The sequence below is a fragment of the Oppia nitens genome, unplaced genomic scaffold (assembly GCF_028296485.1).
Source record: "Oppia nitens isolate AA-2021 unplaced genomic scaffold, nextdenovo-longstitch-racon4-pilon3 scaffold4_pilon_pilon_pilon, whole genome shotgun sequence".
Lineage (NCBI taxonomy): Eukaryota > Metazoa > Arthropoda > Arachnida > Sarcoptiformes > Oppiidae > Oppia > Oppia nitens.
In genome coordinates, this window is record NW_026533232.1 from 5,981,682 (window position 1) to 5,999,238 (window position 17,557).

Sequence of the window (17,557 nt, forward strand, 5' to 3'; positions counted from 1 at the left end):
TTGAATTATATAATGTAATATTCATTACTTATTACTTTTGAAATAGTCATTTAATTTTATATCTTTCTTATATTTAATATTTTTTGGTAATGATGTAAGTTTTTAATATATAAATTATATATAAATGTCACTGACGTATGATATTTATAATTATTATAATTATTAAATATAAATTACATTAGTATTTTGTGATAAATACAACTGTAAAATATAATTAAGAAAAGTTTAGTAGTTTATGGAGTAGAGGATCGACTTATCATTTGGAGGGGCTGTCAGTTCAAGAGTACGAGTCTAAGACTCAGATTTTTTTAAATATTATTTTTCACAGAATTTAAATATTAATATTTTTAACCATTTAAGAGCAATAATAGTTGTATTCAATTTTTTAACAAATATTTTTGTGTAAATAATATTTGATACAATAATTTTTAAAAAGACATTAATATATATTATACTAATTTACAAATTTAATTATACAAATTCAATTAATTATCTAAATAAGTTTACATTTAATTACAATTATAAGAGAAATATGAAATATTTTAATTATATTTATAATAGTTATTAAAGTGTTAATTTAAGTTAACAATTCAATATTTGGTGTTTAGTTTTAATATAATTAAATTGTAAATTTTAGATAAAAATCATAGATTTTAAAAATTTGTTTTTCACATAAATGTTAAACATTAATAATTCGTGTTTGATTTATAGCCTTATAATCTTTATATTATTTGAGTTTATGTTTACTTAAATTGAAAAATAGTAGATATCTCGTTGATATCACTTAACTAAAATTAAATAATATTTATATAGTTTTCAATGATAATTATTTTATTATCTTTTAATTAATTTGTTTGACAAAATGTGATTTATTTTATTATAAGTTTTATAAAAAAGCTAAGTAATATAAATAGATAAATAAATTAGGTATATTTTTACTTTATTTGCTATACTTTATGATGACATTTCTATGGCAACTGAGATATATGTCATCCCTGACATCCCATTACATCCTATTTTTCTATAAATGCTAACTGATTTAATGCAAACAATGGTATAATTTTTAAACATTTTATCACTTATTTTGCCAATTCTAGCGTAAGAAATATATAAATATTGAAGATATATTTTTTCAGACACATTTATTCAATTTTAGTTTTAATCAATAAAATAATTGCTTTTTTAAATATATTTTAATACCATATATATACTGTATGTACTGTATATATAATATAATAAATTCTTTTGAGAGCGACTGAGAAACGGAAAAATTTAATTTAAAAACAGGGTTTTGTTAAATATTTGCACATAAAATATAGTGTATAACAAAAATAGTTATCTATAAAAATGTGACAATCAGTTCAATCGATCCATCAAATTACATGACAAAATAGTTATAAAAGTGAAACATTTTTATCTAATATTTTATATAAACATTTTTTCATTGCTTTTAAAACTAAATATTTGACAGGACATTAATATTATGACTTTTTATTTATTAAAAATGATTATATAATACAAATTTGTTTAATAGGAAAGACAGAGGAGTGTGACCAGTGATAGGGGACAGAAAAAAGCATTGACCAGAAGTGACTCAAATATGTTGACTAATGATAATACTCAACAACAAGGGGTTTGTATTGTTTGGTCAAATGTTGTTAGATATGATAGTAATGTATAAATTATAATAAAATGATAGGTGAGTCCCATGTCATTTCAAATAACTCCATTTCCAAATCAACACCCATTACTTGTGTTGATTAATCCAAAAAGTGGTGGCCGTCAGGGCTTAAGGTATGTATTAGTTGTCGAGATTTTAGTTATTACATCGATTTATTGCAATGTTATTTGACTCTAAATTTGTTCTCAAATAGCATTTCATATGTGATATCATATTATAGTAATTGAATATTCTTTGGTAATATTGTTGTTATTTTGACAGAATTCTGCGAAAATTCCAATATTTACTAAATCCAAAACAGGTCTACAATATAACGAAAGGCGGTCCGAATCAGGGACTTAACTTTTATAAGGATGCGCCTAATCTTCGTGTGCTATGTTGTGGTGGCGACGGCACCGTTGGCTGGATTCTCGATACAATCGGTTAGTTATATTACACGACAAATCTTTATCTATATATAGATATGCTGTTTATATATAACATTACAAATTAATAACAGTGACACTTGACAACCATATATAAATCAAATGATAAATTAATATCTTTTCTGTAGACAAAATGAATTTTACAAAACTGCCTCCAATTGCTATCCTTCCGTTGGGAACCGGTAACGATTTAGCCCGTTGTCTGCGTTGGGGACCGGGATATGACAACGAAAGCCTAAATAAAATATTGAAAAAAGTAGAAAATTCCACAATTGTTTTGATGGATCGATGGAAAATTGAAATCAGCTCTTCTGATAGTGTCAAAGAAAAAGGAGATCCCATTCCCAGCAATATCTTTAACAACTATTTTAGTATTGGAGTCGTTAGTATTTATTTTTATCATTTGTTACTTTTTTTTCACAAACACTTATTTTTGCTCTCTCTCTCTCTCTCTTTCTCTCTCTCTCTCTCTCTCTCTCTCTTTAATTAAAATAACTTAAATGATAATTTAATTTTTCTATAATAACTATAAATATTGTATAATTGAAAGGACGCGTCGATAGCAATCAAGTTTCATACGGAAAGAGAGAAACATCCGGAGAAGTTTAGCAGTAGAATGAAGAACAAGATGTGGTACTTTGAATTCGCCACAAGTGAGACATTTTTCGCCACTTGCAAGAACTTACACGAAGACATTGATATATTGGTTAGTAATGGTTATGACTTTTGGTTTAGTATTATAACAGTAAAATTGATATATTTGTTAAATATATCTAGAGATTGGCAAATAAAAATTTCTAATAAATTCCCATGAGAAAATTTCTAGTAAATTTCTTAAGAATAAATTTCTATAGAAATTTTACTTTATTATTATACTATATTTTTATTCCCTCATTTATAACTATTGTAATACTATTAAATATATTAATGAGACAATACATATAAATTGGATCCCTATATATAAAATTATAGTTTTGTAAAATTTTATTATATTTTTAGTTTAATATAATAAAAAAGTAATTTTTTACTTTAATTATTAATTAAAATACTAATAATAATATTTAACTATTACTTGTAATCAAAATGTATTATTATTAAATATTGTATGATTAATACAAGATAACTAATATCGAGAGAACAAAATTAACTTTGAGATCCCATAGACAGAAATGACAGAAATTTCTTTTATAAACTTTCTAGAAATTTCTTTATCATTTTGAAAAATTTTTCTTTTTTTTGCCAACACACTAAATATATGACTATTTGATATTTTTACAGTGCGATGGTTCACAACTTGATTTAAGGAATGGGCCATCACTTCAAGGTATTGCTGTATTGAACATACCATCAATATATGGCGGTTCCAACTTATGGGGAGAAAATTCAAGTCAAAAGAATAGAAGCAAATTATTAAAGAGAAAGAGATATCGACGCGATAGGGAACACCTAAGTAATAGTCTGTCCAGTATTGACTTAACAACGGCTGTCCAGGACATTGGCGACAACTTTATTGAAGTAATTGGTGTCGAGAACTGTATGCATGTCGGACAGGTCAAGGCCGGACTCAGAGCTTCGGGTAGACGACTGGCCCAATGTAGTAGTGTTGTCATTAGGTGTGTATTTATACCATTTAGTAGTTAATCTAATTAAAATGTTTTAGTAGATTATAAATCTATTTTTAATTAGATTTGGTTTTTTATTGTTATTTCATATTAATTTTAAAAACTATTAAAAAATTGTTTATTATTGAGTAGTTTTATGTTTTGTTTTGAAATATATTATTTATAGCAAACCTAATAATCAATTGTTTCTTTGTATAACTATTTTTCAATATATTCATTCAATTTATGAAATATTGCTTAAAGGACTAGAAAACGATTTCCGATGCAAATCGATGGCGAACCATGGATTCAACCTCCATGTACTGTATGTATAAACTATTGATATAAATAGATGTTCATAATATTTGGCAAATTGTGGACACAGATTCATATAAGTCACAAGAATCAGATGCCAATGTTAATGGCGGCCACACCAACACCCAAAACCCAATCAGCTCTCTCTTTCATTCAAAGGTAACATTTATATATTGAAACACTTTTTATCAATAAAATTGTTTCAGATGTTGCCGACAGCAATCACTCGAAGAAATCGATGACATCGAGAACTCTACTTCTTAGCCAACGATTGTTTCATAGTATTAGTCAACAGAATTGTTAATACAATTACACAGTTTTATCAAATTAATGATTTTCAGTGCCCATAGAAATCCTATTTTTATTTTTAATGGATTTATAGGCCAATCATTTTATTTGTCTATTATTTACTTATTTATTTGCGGATTGTAAATAAGTTTTGCTTATTGATCGACAAAAAATTGTGACATCAAATGATTATAACATTTTAATACTTAATACCACTTTATACTAAATTCATTTTTCTAGTTAAAAACAAATCTCATTATTTAATATTAATATTTATGAAAAATTAAATTTTTGCTTAATTTTTAACATAAAATCATAAATCAGTGCCAAATCTGCAAAAAGTTGTTACTATCGATTTAATTAACTTAAAACATATTTATTTGTATTGTAAAATATTTAAAAAAAATTATAATATATTAGCTATAAATATTTGTATATATTAGCTATAAATATTTGTATTTTAGAGATATTTATTGAAAATAAGCGAGAACATTTTTCTTTTTGAAAAATTAATTGTCGTATCAATTATTAAATTGATAATCCTTTTAATATATCAAATATTGTATGCCTTATATGCTTTTTATATAAAATATATATTGTTATATATATATTGTTATTTATTACGATTAGCTTAACATTCATTTATATAAAGTTTTGTTTCATTTAAAATATCAGCAAAAGTCGTCTATTTTTTGTTATTTCAGTTTATCTCATGTAATATATTTTAAGCGAAAAACTATTTTTGCAAAATTTTAGTTATTTTTACATTATTTTTATTTAATATATAATTTTTAAAAAGTTTAAAATGGCTAAGTTATCATGTTATGCACAATTGTTTTAGTGTTATTAAATCGTATTATTAAATAAGATTAACATTATCAGACATTTAAATTAATTTCGAGATATATTTGTTTACATTGAATTTACAATAAATGAGCTCAATTTAAATTTTAATTAAATCTTAATTATCAAGCTAATATTATATTATAAAATCTACAATTTTTAAATTTATTATTAATTATGTTTTTAAACAATAATTATTGGTATAGACTATGCTATAGAGTATAGTATGATATTGTAATAGAGATTTAACAGTAATTTAATTGTAATTTAAAATTAGTAATAGTAATAGAGAAAGAGTGATAATAATAATATTATATAATATTATAAATAACAAAAGAGTGAACACACAGTTGTGCATAAATTTAAATTGCTATTTATTTAGATATTTAATCGTTGTTTTTCTACACTTTATATGTTAAAAAAAAACATTTTATTTGCAATTAGTTTTTCATTTTCATAAAAGTTATTATAAAATGCAAAAAATATCAAACCTAAGGTCTCATTTCCAACGAAATTTAATTTTCTTTAATTTTATTTCATGAATTTTATATATTATTTTAATAAAACTTTTGAATCTTTTCTTTATTATTATTGTTTATAATTATTTTAAATGTCAACAACTGAAAGACTGTAACAGTTTTTTTAAATACATTTAATAACCATTATTGAGATCATACTAATAATTATCACAACATAATCATCACAACCATAACATTATCCTAATTGACATTTCCTTATTAACTAATATTGTAAAAAAGATAATTAACGGTAATATATTTTAACTATAATTTTAAGTTTTTATTTTTAAATTTTATGAATTATTTGTTATAAAAAAATCTTCTAAAATTATTAAATTTATATTTAAAAATATTCATAAATATTTACTAATCGTAAACATTCCTAAAATTTTGAGTTTACTTTCATCTGTTAACATATCTGTTAAGTTTTGTTAAAATCGGGTTTTAATTATTAATACAATATATTGAAATAATTTTTTGTGACAATTGAAAATATTTATAATAAATTTTGAATTTTAAAGATAATTGTAATCAAAATAAGATCTTTAAATTGTATAAAATATTGTTATTTACTATTATTGTTATACTATATTAATATATAAAAATGTAAATATTTAAAAATTGTATTATAAAACTATATAATCAGTGCCAAAGACATACATGAAAATGCTTTTTAACATATTTTTAACTTAAATATCAATTATTCATTTTAAGGTTTTGTATTATGACTTATTGTTTTAAATAAATTAAATTAAAAAAATTAAAAACTATTGTATGTTTAATGGTATTTATCACAGTCTTTATTGTCGAAGAAGATATTGTCGACATAATTGGCAAACAATTGTGGATTTGCTTCTGGAAATGATTTCAATTGTTTGCCATTAAAATACTTCAAACTATTTATTAAAGTGTTTGTATAGCAATAGCAAAGATATTCTTCAGATTGCAAAGTGTTGGCCAATTCTTTCTGATGGTTTGACATCAGTTCATCGTTTATAACCATAAGTAACGGTTTGTGCTGTCGAAGCACTTCCAAAGCGGTTCCGGCGCCTAAATAATAGTTGAAAAATTAAGAAATAATTGAGTAATTAATTTAATTGTTTATTACCCGCGTGTCCGACCACTACATCAGCTCTTCTAATATCTTCGTCAATATTATTCTTGTAGTCAAATGTTGTGATATTTATCTTAAATTTGGTGCCAATAACTGATGGACAATCAGATGAACCATATTGTATGTTAAGATTATTGCAACCCATTGATGACAATACCTTAAAAACATATCGTTATAATCAATAACTTATTTTATCGACAAATCTATACTTCAAGAGATTGATTGTTAGTCATAACAGCAATCAGTTTATCAAAGCGAGTGCTGCCAACTGTCACCAAAACATTGGTCCACTTCATCATCAATCAGATAATCAAATGACATTCAATTGAATATTAATAATAATAATAATATTTTATAAATACTTAACTATAAGTCTAATAATTAATAGATATTTATTAATAATATTAATGTTTATATCAATCATATGATACAGTATTACATGTTTTAAGTTGTGTTCAATAATAACGTAATATTTGTTCAGACAGTGTGTAGAATGCAATGCAATTGAATGCATGTATTGTATGAATGTTTAGTGTTATTACTGTAATGTCTTATCAAATGTCGAATCTATAATAACATCGCATTCAATGCTATTATATATTATATATTGTGTGTGAATGTCGTCAATGATTGTCTCAAATATGGAGTCCAACACTGTTTTGATGTTATTGTTGTTGTAATCAATGTATTGATTGTTATTGTAATCAATGTATTGATTGTTGTGTTTGTCTTTTGATTTTAAACACAACTAAACCATTGATTATATTTAGTTATAGTCTCAACAGTTGATCCCAACCAGTGATGACATAAACAATGGTAATGAATGGCATGTTTTTCAAGTAGTGATGAATTGATTGTCAATCATGAGTGGTATTCACAGTGTATGCGATTCAGCGGCCAATCAATGGCCGGAAGCACCAGATCTTCAGTTAGACTGTTTGTCCAGCGATTCTGATTCAGACTCAAGTAGTGTTGAGGTTGTGGTCAATACCAGTGTTAAAGCAAAGTGTGGTCAATCTGTCAGTGCAATCAATGGCACCATTCATGAGCCCAAAGCTGGTCCATCACATGACTTGAATGCATCACTGAATACCACCAAAAGTGGACAATCGTTGACTTCTTCGAGCACTATATTAGTTGATTTGACGCAATCGGATGACGAATCACCCGTCGAAACCAATAACAAGCCATTGAAGTTCACACAAAACACTTCAATGACAACTCAGACCGTCGCTGACAAACGTGTGACCGATCATAGACTGACCCGAGAACACAATGACCTGAATCAGTCTCGAGGCTCATGTATTCAATTAGCGCCCGCAATGATGACCAATAATGGACAACAACAACAACACAACATTAGTTCCAATTTATTTAATGTAAATTCAAATTATCAACAATTAATGCCTGAATACCAGAGCTGTAGATTTCATAACCAAAATAATAATAATTCAAATAATGTAAATATGAATTCAAGCAACACTTCGGGACAAGTATTTGGTCAAAACAGTGGCTCTTCGGATACATTATCTAATAGTATGGACTACTCGTCATTTAATTGCAATATTGGTAACAATTCAATGAATGGTAATAACAGTTTAACTTCAATGGCGTCAGGTATTCAGTGTCCACATAATCACGGCTTTTATTCGGCCACCACTAGTCCTATCAATAATACACATTTGACTTATATACCAAACATACCATCAATGCCTTCAATACCTTCCATACCATCGATGACACCTAATATACCTCAGAATGGGTCAAATGTGTCACAATATGGCCAATACTTTAGTCCACCGCCAGCACACCTGCCTTTGCATCCGTACTCAATACATCCTCATTCGCGACTCCATCCCAACCAACAGAGACTATGGATAGCACAGCAACGGATGAATGAAATGCAAAGGCAAAGACAGAGTCTATATCAGCACCAGATGTTTGTTAGGTTTGTATCAATTGCTATAATTAATCAATTAATTAATTGATAATTTGATTATAGACAACAAGAAGCTTATCAAAGACATTTAATGGAGTCATCGCATGTGCCAATGGCCCCATTTGTTCCCGTAGGTCAACCACCACCTCCACCACCTACTCCGTCGGCAACTTCGGGTATTTTTGTTTGTACATCGGATGCAATGCCACTAAACTTGACGCCACACCATAACCACAATTCCAATGCAAACATGAGTGTGGGTGCGCTCAATGCTAACATTCCACAGTCATCCACTCCTTCCAATATGGCTAATGACACGTCCTGTCATTTATCGGCCAATGGTTCGTGTAGTAGATTACAACAATCACCTCCACCTCAAAATCCAAACCCACAACGTTTGGTTGGTATGTCTAGCATGTATGCACCTAATCCACAAACAAGTGGAAGTATACCTTCTAGTGGACACCACGTATCGGCTGAAGTTCTTGTTGATCCTAACGTGGCTTTTCAAAGCGAAGTTATAATTCATTCAACTCCTGATGCATCACATTCCCATCTACACCATCACGTCCATCAACATCATTACCACCCAACAAGTCACGCGCCAAGACTTCATTTTGGAGTTTCTCCTCCGGGTTTTCATATATCAATATCTCCCGCTGGAATTGTTGCACCTGTATGTATATGTATATGTATTGAAGTTAATTAATGTTTTGTGGAATTAATAATAATTTTATTATTAGCCATACGGACCACCCCGTACTGGTGATGTATATGCACCTCTGCCGCCTCCTTTGGCCGATTTTAATACATTCAGTCAAAGTTATCATTATATTGGACCGCTATTATCGCGACATATGACCGCTCGCTTAGAAGATTACTGGCGTATAATACAAAGCCGACAGACTATCAATAGAGGCGCTTCACAAACCATTATTGAGAGAAATACTTTTCCACATAAATATAAACGAATTAAGTTAAGCACTCCTGAAGATGACTGCATTGAAAAGTGTACCATTTGTTTGAGTGAATTTGAAGACAACGAAGACGTTAGGTTTGATACAAAACATTAATATTTATAATAACCGGTAATTGAAAATTTGTTAATCAATTAAATTTGTATTATTAGACGACTTCCATGTATGCATCTGTTCCACATCGAGTGTGTGGATCAATGGCTGACTACAAATAAAAGATGTCCCATATGTCGGGTTGATATTGAGGAACACATGAAGGACTTTGGGCTCAATTCGTGACCATTTTCTCCCATTTATTTCAATCAAAAATATAGCTCAAATCTACATATATAGTCCCCTTTTTTGAAAGAATTTTAAACAATTTATCAAATTATGACTTAAAAAGTAATGACTGTTTCAATTGTACCATATATTGAATTTTAAATATTTCATGTCTGGGCTTATCGATCATGTATTGCTTTTACTCAGATCCTTAATTGATGACATTAACTGCTCAATTATTATATTTATCATTTATATTATTGTTTATGATTATAACTATTATTTTTTTAAAAGTATATTTTAACAATTAGATGTGTTATAATAACAAATAAGTGATTTGTTTGGGGCCACAAATATTTAACTAATTGAAGTTTATTTTGCGATAGTTTTTATTTATAATTTGTGGCTTTTTATTGACTAATTGTGTTATAATTAAATTTATTTGTAAGTGAAAATTAATTATTTAGATTTTAATTTGGTTTGTAATTATAAGCACATAATTAAAGTCATCAATAATATCTTGCGATTTTATAATCAAGATTTTAATCAATTACTATTGAAATTAATGATTTATGTATTGGTAAAACATTTTTTAAAATAATTATTTGAAATAATATTGTTTAAGTATTTGTAGTGTTATTGAAATCAAATATATTTTAACGAATTTCCTAATTTTTTTTTATTTATAATAATTTCGGCTTTATATAAATTTTTAAATTGGTTTAAATTAATATTTACAAATGATGTTATTTTTAAACAAGTTTTCTTAGTGTAAATTTGTTAAATTACGATAATTAATTTAAAATAAAATTTAATATTAATATTTTATATTTTTATTAATACTGTATGATTTCACTTGTGCTGTTTTTAATGACTAACAAATTATTAGTTATATTTAAAAAATAAAAATTGTTGTAAATTACTGTATATTATAATTACCGTAATATCATACAGTTATTTATAGCAAAAACTTGGAGATTCATAACATAATAAATTCAATTAAATTAAATTATTTCATAAAATTATATGTTTATTAAGTAATGTATAAAAGGTTTTATAATACTGTATAAAGATATCAATTTAGTAATTATATATTTATATTAGAGGTCACAACCGAAACGGTTTCGGTTATAGTGTTTTAGTACCGGTTTGGTTGCGATTTTAGATTGGTTTTTACTCTTTAAACAACTAAAAAATAATAATTAAAAGGATTATTATTATTATTAATTTAAGAGATAAAATTGTATTTTTATTCAATGCATACAAAAATTATTATAAATACCAATTTTTAATTAATTACAAAAAACAATTCCTTAAAGTAATCATTTTTTAAAAATTTTTAAGCAAATGTTTTATTTATATCTAACTTTACTACTGTATTAATATAAGCACAAAATCATTTACAAACAAACAAAAAATTAATACATTTTATTATACGATTGCTTTTATACTATTTATTATACATGTGATGAAACAATCGTATAATAAAATGTATTAATTTTTTGTTTGTTTGTAAATGATTTTGTGTTTAATATTTATATTTAATAGAGTAATGCATTGCATTATACAGTACATGCTGTGAATATAAATAGTACTTATGTTTGAAATTAGAGGGCTTTATATGTATTGAATGAATCAATATTTGTCACATTATTTACAATCACTTAACTGATCCAATAGTCATCACAATGGATGAGACTTACGTCAGATTATCCCAACTTTTTGACAAAGGATTTGACATTAGCCGACATATTAAGGACTCTTCTCTGGCCACTAATGACCACAAATTTCAAGTATTGTTAACTCATTTGATTGATTAACTGATAGCTGATAACTATAGTTATATTAAATGATAATTTTTCTTAAGGAGAAAGTATATGAAGGCATCAAATCACTAGAAGAGGCCACACGACTGGTCAATCAGTTGTCTTTGTTTAGTACTAATGAATCAGTTGAAGAGATTGCCACCAAAAATGTTAAATACCTGTTACTGCCGGCACTTTTAGCTGATCTGACACTTATGACAATCAAGTTTGACAGACACGAGATCTTAAACACTGCTGAAACTTATTATAAGGATTTCATTCAACGTCTTAATGACTATCAAATCTGTAACATTGAGGTCAAACACAATGACATTGTCAGCGATGATAATAAAGATGAGAAAGCATCGACTTCTTCAGTGATGGCATCACTTGATTCAGCCGTTCGTAATAGAAATGCAAAGATTAAAAGATTTAATGCAAATAAAGAAATGGATAATAAATTGAATGAAATGAGACAAAGGATATCACAAACAGATGACGATAACGTTGACGACGAGATTCTTAGAGAGTATTACTTAGTTTTAATAAAGCGTTGGATTAATAAATCATTTGAAGAACTTTATAATATTGAGACCGAAAAACCAATTGTTGAACATTTGAAGAAAATGAAGTCAACGGACAGTGAAGATAAACTGAATGCTCGCAAAGCAAATACTAACAAATCTGAGACTAAATTAAAACCAATTATAATAACTAGAAATGAATTTCAAAAGAAGGTCTATGGCTTAGGATATCCGAGTATACCTACTGTTAGTGTCGATGACTTTATTACCGAAAAAATTAAAGAAGGAAGTCTTGAAATCAATGATAAAAATCCAGTGTATGTTTAGATACAAATATATTGTTTACAATTTACTATAATTTATGACATTTTGTTTGTAATAATAGATATAATAATAGTCTTCTGAATTGGGCGGAGAATCCGGAGAAAAAATTGGCTGAAGACGAGACAGAAGAGGAAAGAAAAGAGAAACTGATTGAAGTCGACGACACTAACAATATTAGGAGAGCCAGAGATATGGATGATTGGAAAGACGGTATTTATCAATGATTTACATTTTTTATTATTTTTATTTATTATTATTATTATTATTTGTAATTTAGTTCACAAACGAGGAGAAGGAAATCGGAAAAATATGGGTTAAACTATGGTATTTCTACAGTAAATCATAACTATTTAATAAATCTAATATTTCAGTGATATTTCATTTATTTTTGTAATTTAAATTTGTTTTAATTGAAAATTAATGTGAATAATGTGACTCATATCATATGTAAACAAAATATCAATAAAGCAATTACTTAAACAATTGACGAGAAGGTCATCAGTAATTGATGGTAACATTTATAGCACTTAACATCACATCCTTTTCTAATGCTATGCTTTGCTATGTTTTTTAGAAAAGAGATAATTATTGAAATTCTTAAAACATGTGAAAAATTTACCAAATATTATAAAAAACATAAAATATATTATTTTCGTTGAAATATCTATAAGTATTTTACTAAAAGGCATTTTGTAAGGATTTGTTATTTTTAATATATTTATTGTGAATTTAATGTATTGGGTATTTTTAAATTAGTTTAATAACATCTATCTATAGTATTATTAATTTAAAATGCAAATTATTGTCTTAATTATTGTTATTTATATGACTTCTATTGAATGCAAACATTTTAAAAGACAAAGTTAGTTAATTAATGTTTTTAATTAATTTTAAATAAATTGCTTAAAAATGAATTTTTAGTTGTTTTTCCTGATAATGAAGACGAGTCTTGTTTGGCATATAACGGAAAGTCTGGTATTTGTGAGCCATTGGTTCGTTGCGATAATATGTTAAATGAAAAAAATTTACGAGTTTTACGACAATCTCTGTGTGGTTATGATAATGAAATACCAAAAGTTTGCTGTCCTTTAGATAATAATAAACAAAGTATTCAAAGTACAACCAGATTTACTACCAGATCCACAACAATAAAACCTAAACCATTTAAAACAACTAAAAAATTAATGACACCATCACTTGAAGATAGCCTACAATCAGACGAAGCGATTAACCCATTAAAACCTAAAAAGTTACCTAAATGTAAGTGTCTTTTAAGTTTATAATCTACTAAAATATATCTATAGTTTGTGGAAATAGAAGTATAACGAGTGGGACAACACGTATAGTTGGTGGTAAAGTGTCTCGACCCGGATCGTGGCCATGGATTGTATATTATAAATATCGCTTATTTTAAAGCTTATTATTCATATTTATTATAAATTTATGAAAGGCAGCAATTTTTGTAGAAGATTCTGGTATTTTCAGTGCCCAATGTGGTGGGGCTCTTATTTCACAACAGGAGGTCTTAACTGCTTCACATTGTGTTGTAGAGGGTGGTCGGGTTATGGATGCCAATAGATTTCGGGTACGTTTGGGTGAACATAATATTGCTAAACAAACTGAGGAGGACGCAGAAGTTGACTACAATGTCATGAAAGTTACGGCTCATCCAAACTTTGAACCGCAAACTTTTAAAAACGATGTGGCGATCATTAAGTTAAATCAAAAGGTACCGATTTTGTCAAACTATATATTTTTAATTTTTTATAATAAATACCTTATCTATCAATTTAAAGGTTAATCTTAACCGACGTGTTTATCCAATATGTCTGCCATATGACACACAAATCCTGAATTCTGAAGATAATATTGGAAGAAGTGGTTTCATCATTGGTTGGGGAAAAGTCGAGTTTAATGGCAACTCAAGTGATAAATTGAGAGAAGCTTCCATACAAGTCGTCTCAAATCAAGATTGTGGTAAAGCTTTTGATAAAGTGATCAAAATTAGTGACGAGTATATGTGTGCCGGAACTGTTGGCTCCACTAAAGATAGTTGTCAGGGGGACTCAGGGGGACCTCTCATGCAAATCGATCCAAACAATAAACGATTTTATTTGACAGGAATTGTCTCATTTGGAAGAAGGTATGTCTTGCAGAATGTTTTTATAACTCTTTATTTATATTTTATATGTTTTTACACTAATTGTTATATCAATAGATGTGCTACTCCTGGCTTTCCTGGTGTTTACGCACGGGTTTCACATTATTTACAATGGATTTCAAACAATATTTAAATCAATGTTCAATTATTATAAGATTTTTTAAAAAAAATAATACTAATAATATTTTTAATTTTTATAATAATTTTAAACAATATTTGTATTACATTGAGAGTAATATAATGTATAATAGAGTTAATTACTTAGTTTTTATCTGTTTATTGAATAAACGATTTTTTAATTACAGTACTATTGAATCTAAAAATAAATTAATGAATAAATAAGTATCGATTTATCTATATATGAAAAGGTTTTTTTAAATTTATAGATAATATTTTTACTATTGAATTGCATGTCTTGTTGTTATTTTGCAATATTAGTACAATATCTGTATTTTTTTTATTAGTGTGAACTAAATTGTGAAATTGAATCTATTAATAAAGTAAAATACAAATGAATTGAAATCTATAATAAAATAATAGAAATAAAACTTTAATTAACAAATATCTATTGATTTTATAATAAACTCGATGTGAGATATCACATGTTTTCAATCAATTTGTTTTGTTTAATAAATTAAATATTAAATTTTACAGTTAAAGTAATACTGTTTTGAAGTTTTCTAAATAATTAGTATATATTATAGCAATTTTCAAATATTGAAATCAATTTGAATGTTTAGCATAAATTTTTGTTAATAAGTATATTATGCAAACTTTTTAAAAATACTTAAAATATAAATACTTAACGTATAAATATAGTATTGTTAACACAATTACTTTAATAATAATTATATATACAATTTTTTAAAAATTATCTGTTTTATACTTTACATTTTAATTATTTTATTTTAATAAATAATTTAATTACTTCAGGGTTAAGCAAATATTTTTTGTTTAAAGGGGTACTGTTTGTGTGATGTCGACTTTTATTGCATTTTTAAACTGCAATTTTTTCAAAATTTTAAAATCAAGTGGGTCATGAGAAAATTCCTTTAAAAATCCCAAAGTTCCAAAAATTCCTAGGAAAATAGGAAAATATTCCCAATAAATTTATTTAAATTTACTTTTTAAAAAAATAAAAATTATTAAAAAATATATTAATTAATATAGAATTTTCATTATTATTATGATTATTTTTATTTTTATTTTTAATTCATATTATAAATAAAATAAAATTAATTATTTAAAAATCAAATAACTCCTTTTTAACTTTTTAAATAAATAATAATAAAATTTCTATTACCGAATTTAACTATTTAAACTAATTTTTATCACTCAATTAAATTTTCCTGTATATACTGTATTAAGATTAAAAATAAATTAACATTAATTTTTTAAACTTTTATTTTTATCTAAAAATATGAATATTTACAGTATAATTTATTAATATTATATTAATTATGTAAAAATAATATTTTTTTAACAATAAAAAAAATTAAACATTTAGTTCATTTTTAAAAACTTTATTTAAAAATTTTAATTTAAATAATGTTATATTTTAATTAATTTGAATTTTTAAAACTAAATTAACTAAATTTATCTAAAATTTAACTATTTTATATAATAATTTGATGTAAATAAGTTAGAAAAACATAAAAATAATAAGTTAAAAAATATTAATTAAAATTTTAGGGGGGAACGAAATTTCTCATCGTTTTTAAAACGACTATTTTTTAAACTTCCAAAAAAGACTGGGGGGTAAAATCTCCAAAATCTTGGTCGCTGGGGGTAAAACGGCCATACCCCCTACCATACGCCTAGCGATTAACCCTGGTATTACTTCATATATTATATACTCGACAAACTTAAAAGTATCAAAGTTGTCATAAAACAATAATTGTTGTATTAATAACTTTTAATATTTGAAGTAAACTATTATTACTTTAATAGTGATAATCAACAAATGAAAGTTTACATTATTAACAACACATAAAGTAATTAATTATTTTTTATATAACATATTATATAATCAATTTTATTTTAATTCATATTCATTTACCGTAAAATATAATTTTATGATTTACATAGTTGTAGTGCTAATAATTATTTCATAATTAAACATATTTTTTAATATATAATGATAATTTTTTATATTAATTTTATTGATTATATAATAATATATATATATATATGTTATTATTCATTCTTTAAAAACAAATAAAAAAAGTAATTTATATTTGATAATATATTTTATATAAATTGCTATAAATTATGCAAAAGTTAGTATATTATATTAATTAAATTATTTAATGTCAATATTATTGAAATGTTTATTTAAAATTATTATTTTATATTTTGAAGTTAAAATACTGTAATAGACAATAATGCATAAACTTTAGTTAAATTTATAAAAATTACTTTATTATTAAAATACCAAATATATAAAATTAATAATATGCAATAAATTTGACTTTAAGTTAATTTTAAATTATAATTTCTCTTAAAGTTTATTAATTGTTTATTTTGTGACTTTAAAGCCTAAATTGTCAAAACTTTTTTTAAGTAGTTTATGTAGACTCAACCAAACCGTTTGAAACATATCTTTAATCATAATATATGATAGTATGTTGTCTTTCAAATTGTTTTTACAAATTGAGTTCAAATGATATTATATTTTATTATTAATTGAGACTTTTTATTGATTATTATTATTATATCATTAGAATCTACAGTATGTATAACAATAACATTATAGTATATTATATAATAAGCACACAAACA

The 17,557-nt window shown here is 25.5% G+C and overlaps 5 protein-coding genes across 5 annotated transcripts in view; 4 read left to right on the forward strand and 1 right to left on the reverse strand.

The window, feature by feature from the left end:
* LOC128960550 (diacylglycerol kinase 1-like) overlaps positions 1-4,586 on the forward strand; it is a 31,214-nt gene extending 26,628 nt beyond the window's left edge. The window contains exons 12-20 of the mRNA XM_054306663.1: positions 1,535-1,633; positions 1,700-1,794; positions 1,943-2,103; positions 2,235-2,488; positions 2,657-2,812; positions 3,385-3,719; positions 3,972-4,032; positions 4,093-4,181; positions 4,229-4,586. Coding sequence (XP_054162638.1) covers positions 1,535-1,633; positions 1,700-1,794; positions 1,943-2,103; positions 2,235-2,488; positions 2,657-2,812; positions 3,385-3,719; positions 3,972-4,032; positions 4,093-4,181; positions 4,229-4,286 — 1,308 coding nt within the window. The 3' untranslated portion in view covers positions 4,287-4,586. The remainder of the gene's footprint in view (positions 1-1,534; positions 1,634-1,699; positions 1,795-1,942; positions 2,104-2,234; positions 2,489-2,656; positions 2,813-3,384; positions 3,720-3,971; positions 4,033-4,092; positions 4,182-4,228) is intronic.
* A 1,719-nt stretch (positions 4,587-6,305) lies between these two features.
* On the reverse strand, positions 6,306-7,113 carry LOC128959862 (UDP-N-acetylglucosamine transferase subunit ALG13 homolog). Its single transcript, XM_054305884.1, has 3 exons — positions 6,995-7,113; positions 6,780-6,942; positions 6,306-6,721 (listed from the first exon to the last, which is right to left on the reverse strand). The coding sequence occupies exons 1-3, from the start codon at positions 7,082-7,084 to the stop codon at positions 6,450-6,452; spliced, it is 525 nt and encodes a 174-aa protein (XP_054161859.1). The 5' UTR covers positions 7,085-7,113; the 3' UTR covers positions 6,306-6,449.
* A 264-nt stretch (positions 7,114-7,377) lies between these two features.
* Positions 7,378-10,218, forward strand: LOC128959449 (E3 ubiquitin-protein ligase Arkadia-like). Its single transcript, XM_054305401.1, has 4 exons — positions 7,378-8,733; positions 8,788-9,400; positions 9,468-9,778; positions 9,854-10,218. The coding sequence occupies exons 1-4, from the start codon at positions 7,649-7,651 to the stop codon at positions 9,978-9,980; spliced, it is 2,136 nt and encodes a 711-aa protein (XP_054161376.1). The 5' UTR covers positions 7,378-7,648; the 3' UTR covers positions 9,981-10,218.
* A 1,319-nt stretch (positions 10,219-11,537) lies between these two features.
* LOC128959663 (immunoglobulin-binding protein 1-like) lies at positions 11,538-13,100 on the forward strand. The gene is made up of 4 exons (XM_054305666.1): positions 11,538-11,755; positions 11,830-12,608; positions 12,677-12,825; positions 12,893-13,100. The coding sequence occupies exons 1-4, from the start codon at positions 11,651-11,653 to the stop codon at positions 12,931-12,933; spliced, it is 1,074 nt and encodes a 357-aa protein (XP_054161641.1). The 5' UTR covers positions 11,538-11,650; the 3' UTR covers positions 12,934-13,100.
* A 340-nt stretch (positions 13,101-13,440) lies between these two features.
* On the forward strand, positions 13,441-14,909 carry LOC128960318 (proclotting enzyme-like). Its single transcript, XM_054306389.1, has 6 exons — positions 13,441-13,477; positions 13,537-13,875; positions 13,920-14,002; positions 14,066-14,344; positions 14,412-14,758; positions 14,834-14,909. Exons 1-6 carry the CDS (start codon positions 13,441-13,443, stop codon positions 14,907-14,909), a joined length of 1,161 nt encoding a protein of 386 aa, XP_054162364.1.
* The last annotated feature ends 2,648 nt before the right edge of the window (positions 14,910-17,557 follow it).

Excerpts from the sequence above, each read along its gene's own strand:
- LOC128959862 (XM_054305884.1), bottom strand. The coding sequence starts at position 7,084 with ATGATGAAGTGGACCAATGTTTTGGTGACAGTTGGCAGCACTCGCTTT. Across the intron at positions 6,943-6,994 it reads CTAACAATCAATCTCTTGAA|GTATTGTCATCAATGGGTTG; the intron begins GTATAGATTTGT and ends TATGTTTTTAAG. Across the intron at positions 6,722-6,779 it reads TGTAGTGGTCGGACACGCGG|GCGCCGGAACCGCTTTGGAA; the intron begins GTAATAAACAAT and ends ACTATTATTTAG.
- LOC128959449 (XM_054305401.1), top strand. The coding sequence starts at position 7,649 with ATGAGTGGTATTCACAGTGTATGCGATTCAGCGGCCAATCAATGGCCG. Across the intron at positions 8,734-8,787 it reads CAGCACCAGATGTTTGTTAG|ACAACAAGAAGCTTATCAAA; the intron begins GTTTGTATCAAT and ends ATTTGATTATAG. Across the intron at positions 9,779-9,853 it reads GAAGACAACGAAGACGTTAG|ACGACTTCCATGTATGCATC; the intron begins GTTTGATACAAA and ends TTGTATTATTAG.
- LOC128959663 (XM_054305666.1), top strand. The coding sequence starts at position 11,651 with ATGGATGAGACTTACGTCAGATTATCCCAACTTTTTGACAAAGGATTT. Across the intron at positions 12,609-12,676 it reads ATCAATGATAAAAATCCAGT|ATATAATAATAGTCTTCTGA; the intron begins GTATGTTTAGAT and ends TTGTAATAATAG. Across the intron at positions 12,826-12,892 it reads TATGGATGATTGGAAAGACG|TTCACAAACGAGGAGAAGGA; the intron begins GTATTTATCAAT and ends TTTGTAATTTAG.
- LOC128960318 (XM_054306389.1), top strand. The coding sequence starts at position 13,441 with ATGACTTCTATTGAATGCAAACATTTTAAAAGACAAA. Across the intron at positions 13,478-13,536 it reads CAAACATTTTAAAAGACAAA|TTGTTTTTCCTGATAATGAA; the intron begins GTTAGTTAATTA and ends ATGAATTTTTAG. Across the intron at positions 14,003-14,065 it reads CCGGATCGTGGCCATGGATT|GCAGCAATTTTTGTAGAAGA; the intron begins GTATATTATAAA and ends AATTTATGAAAG.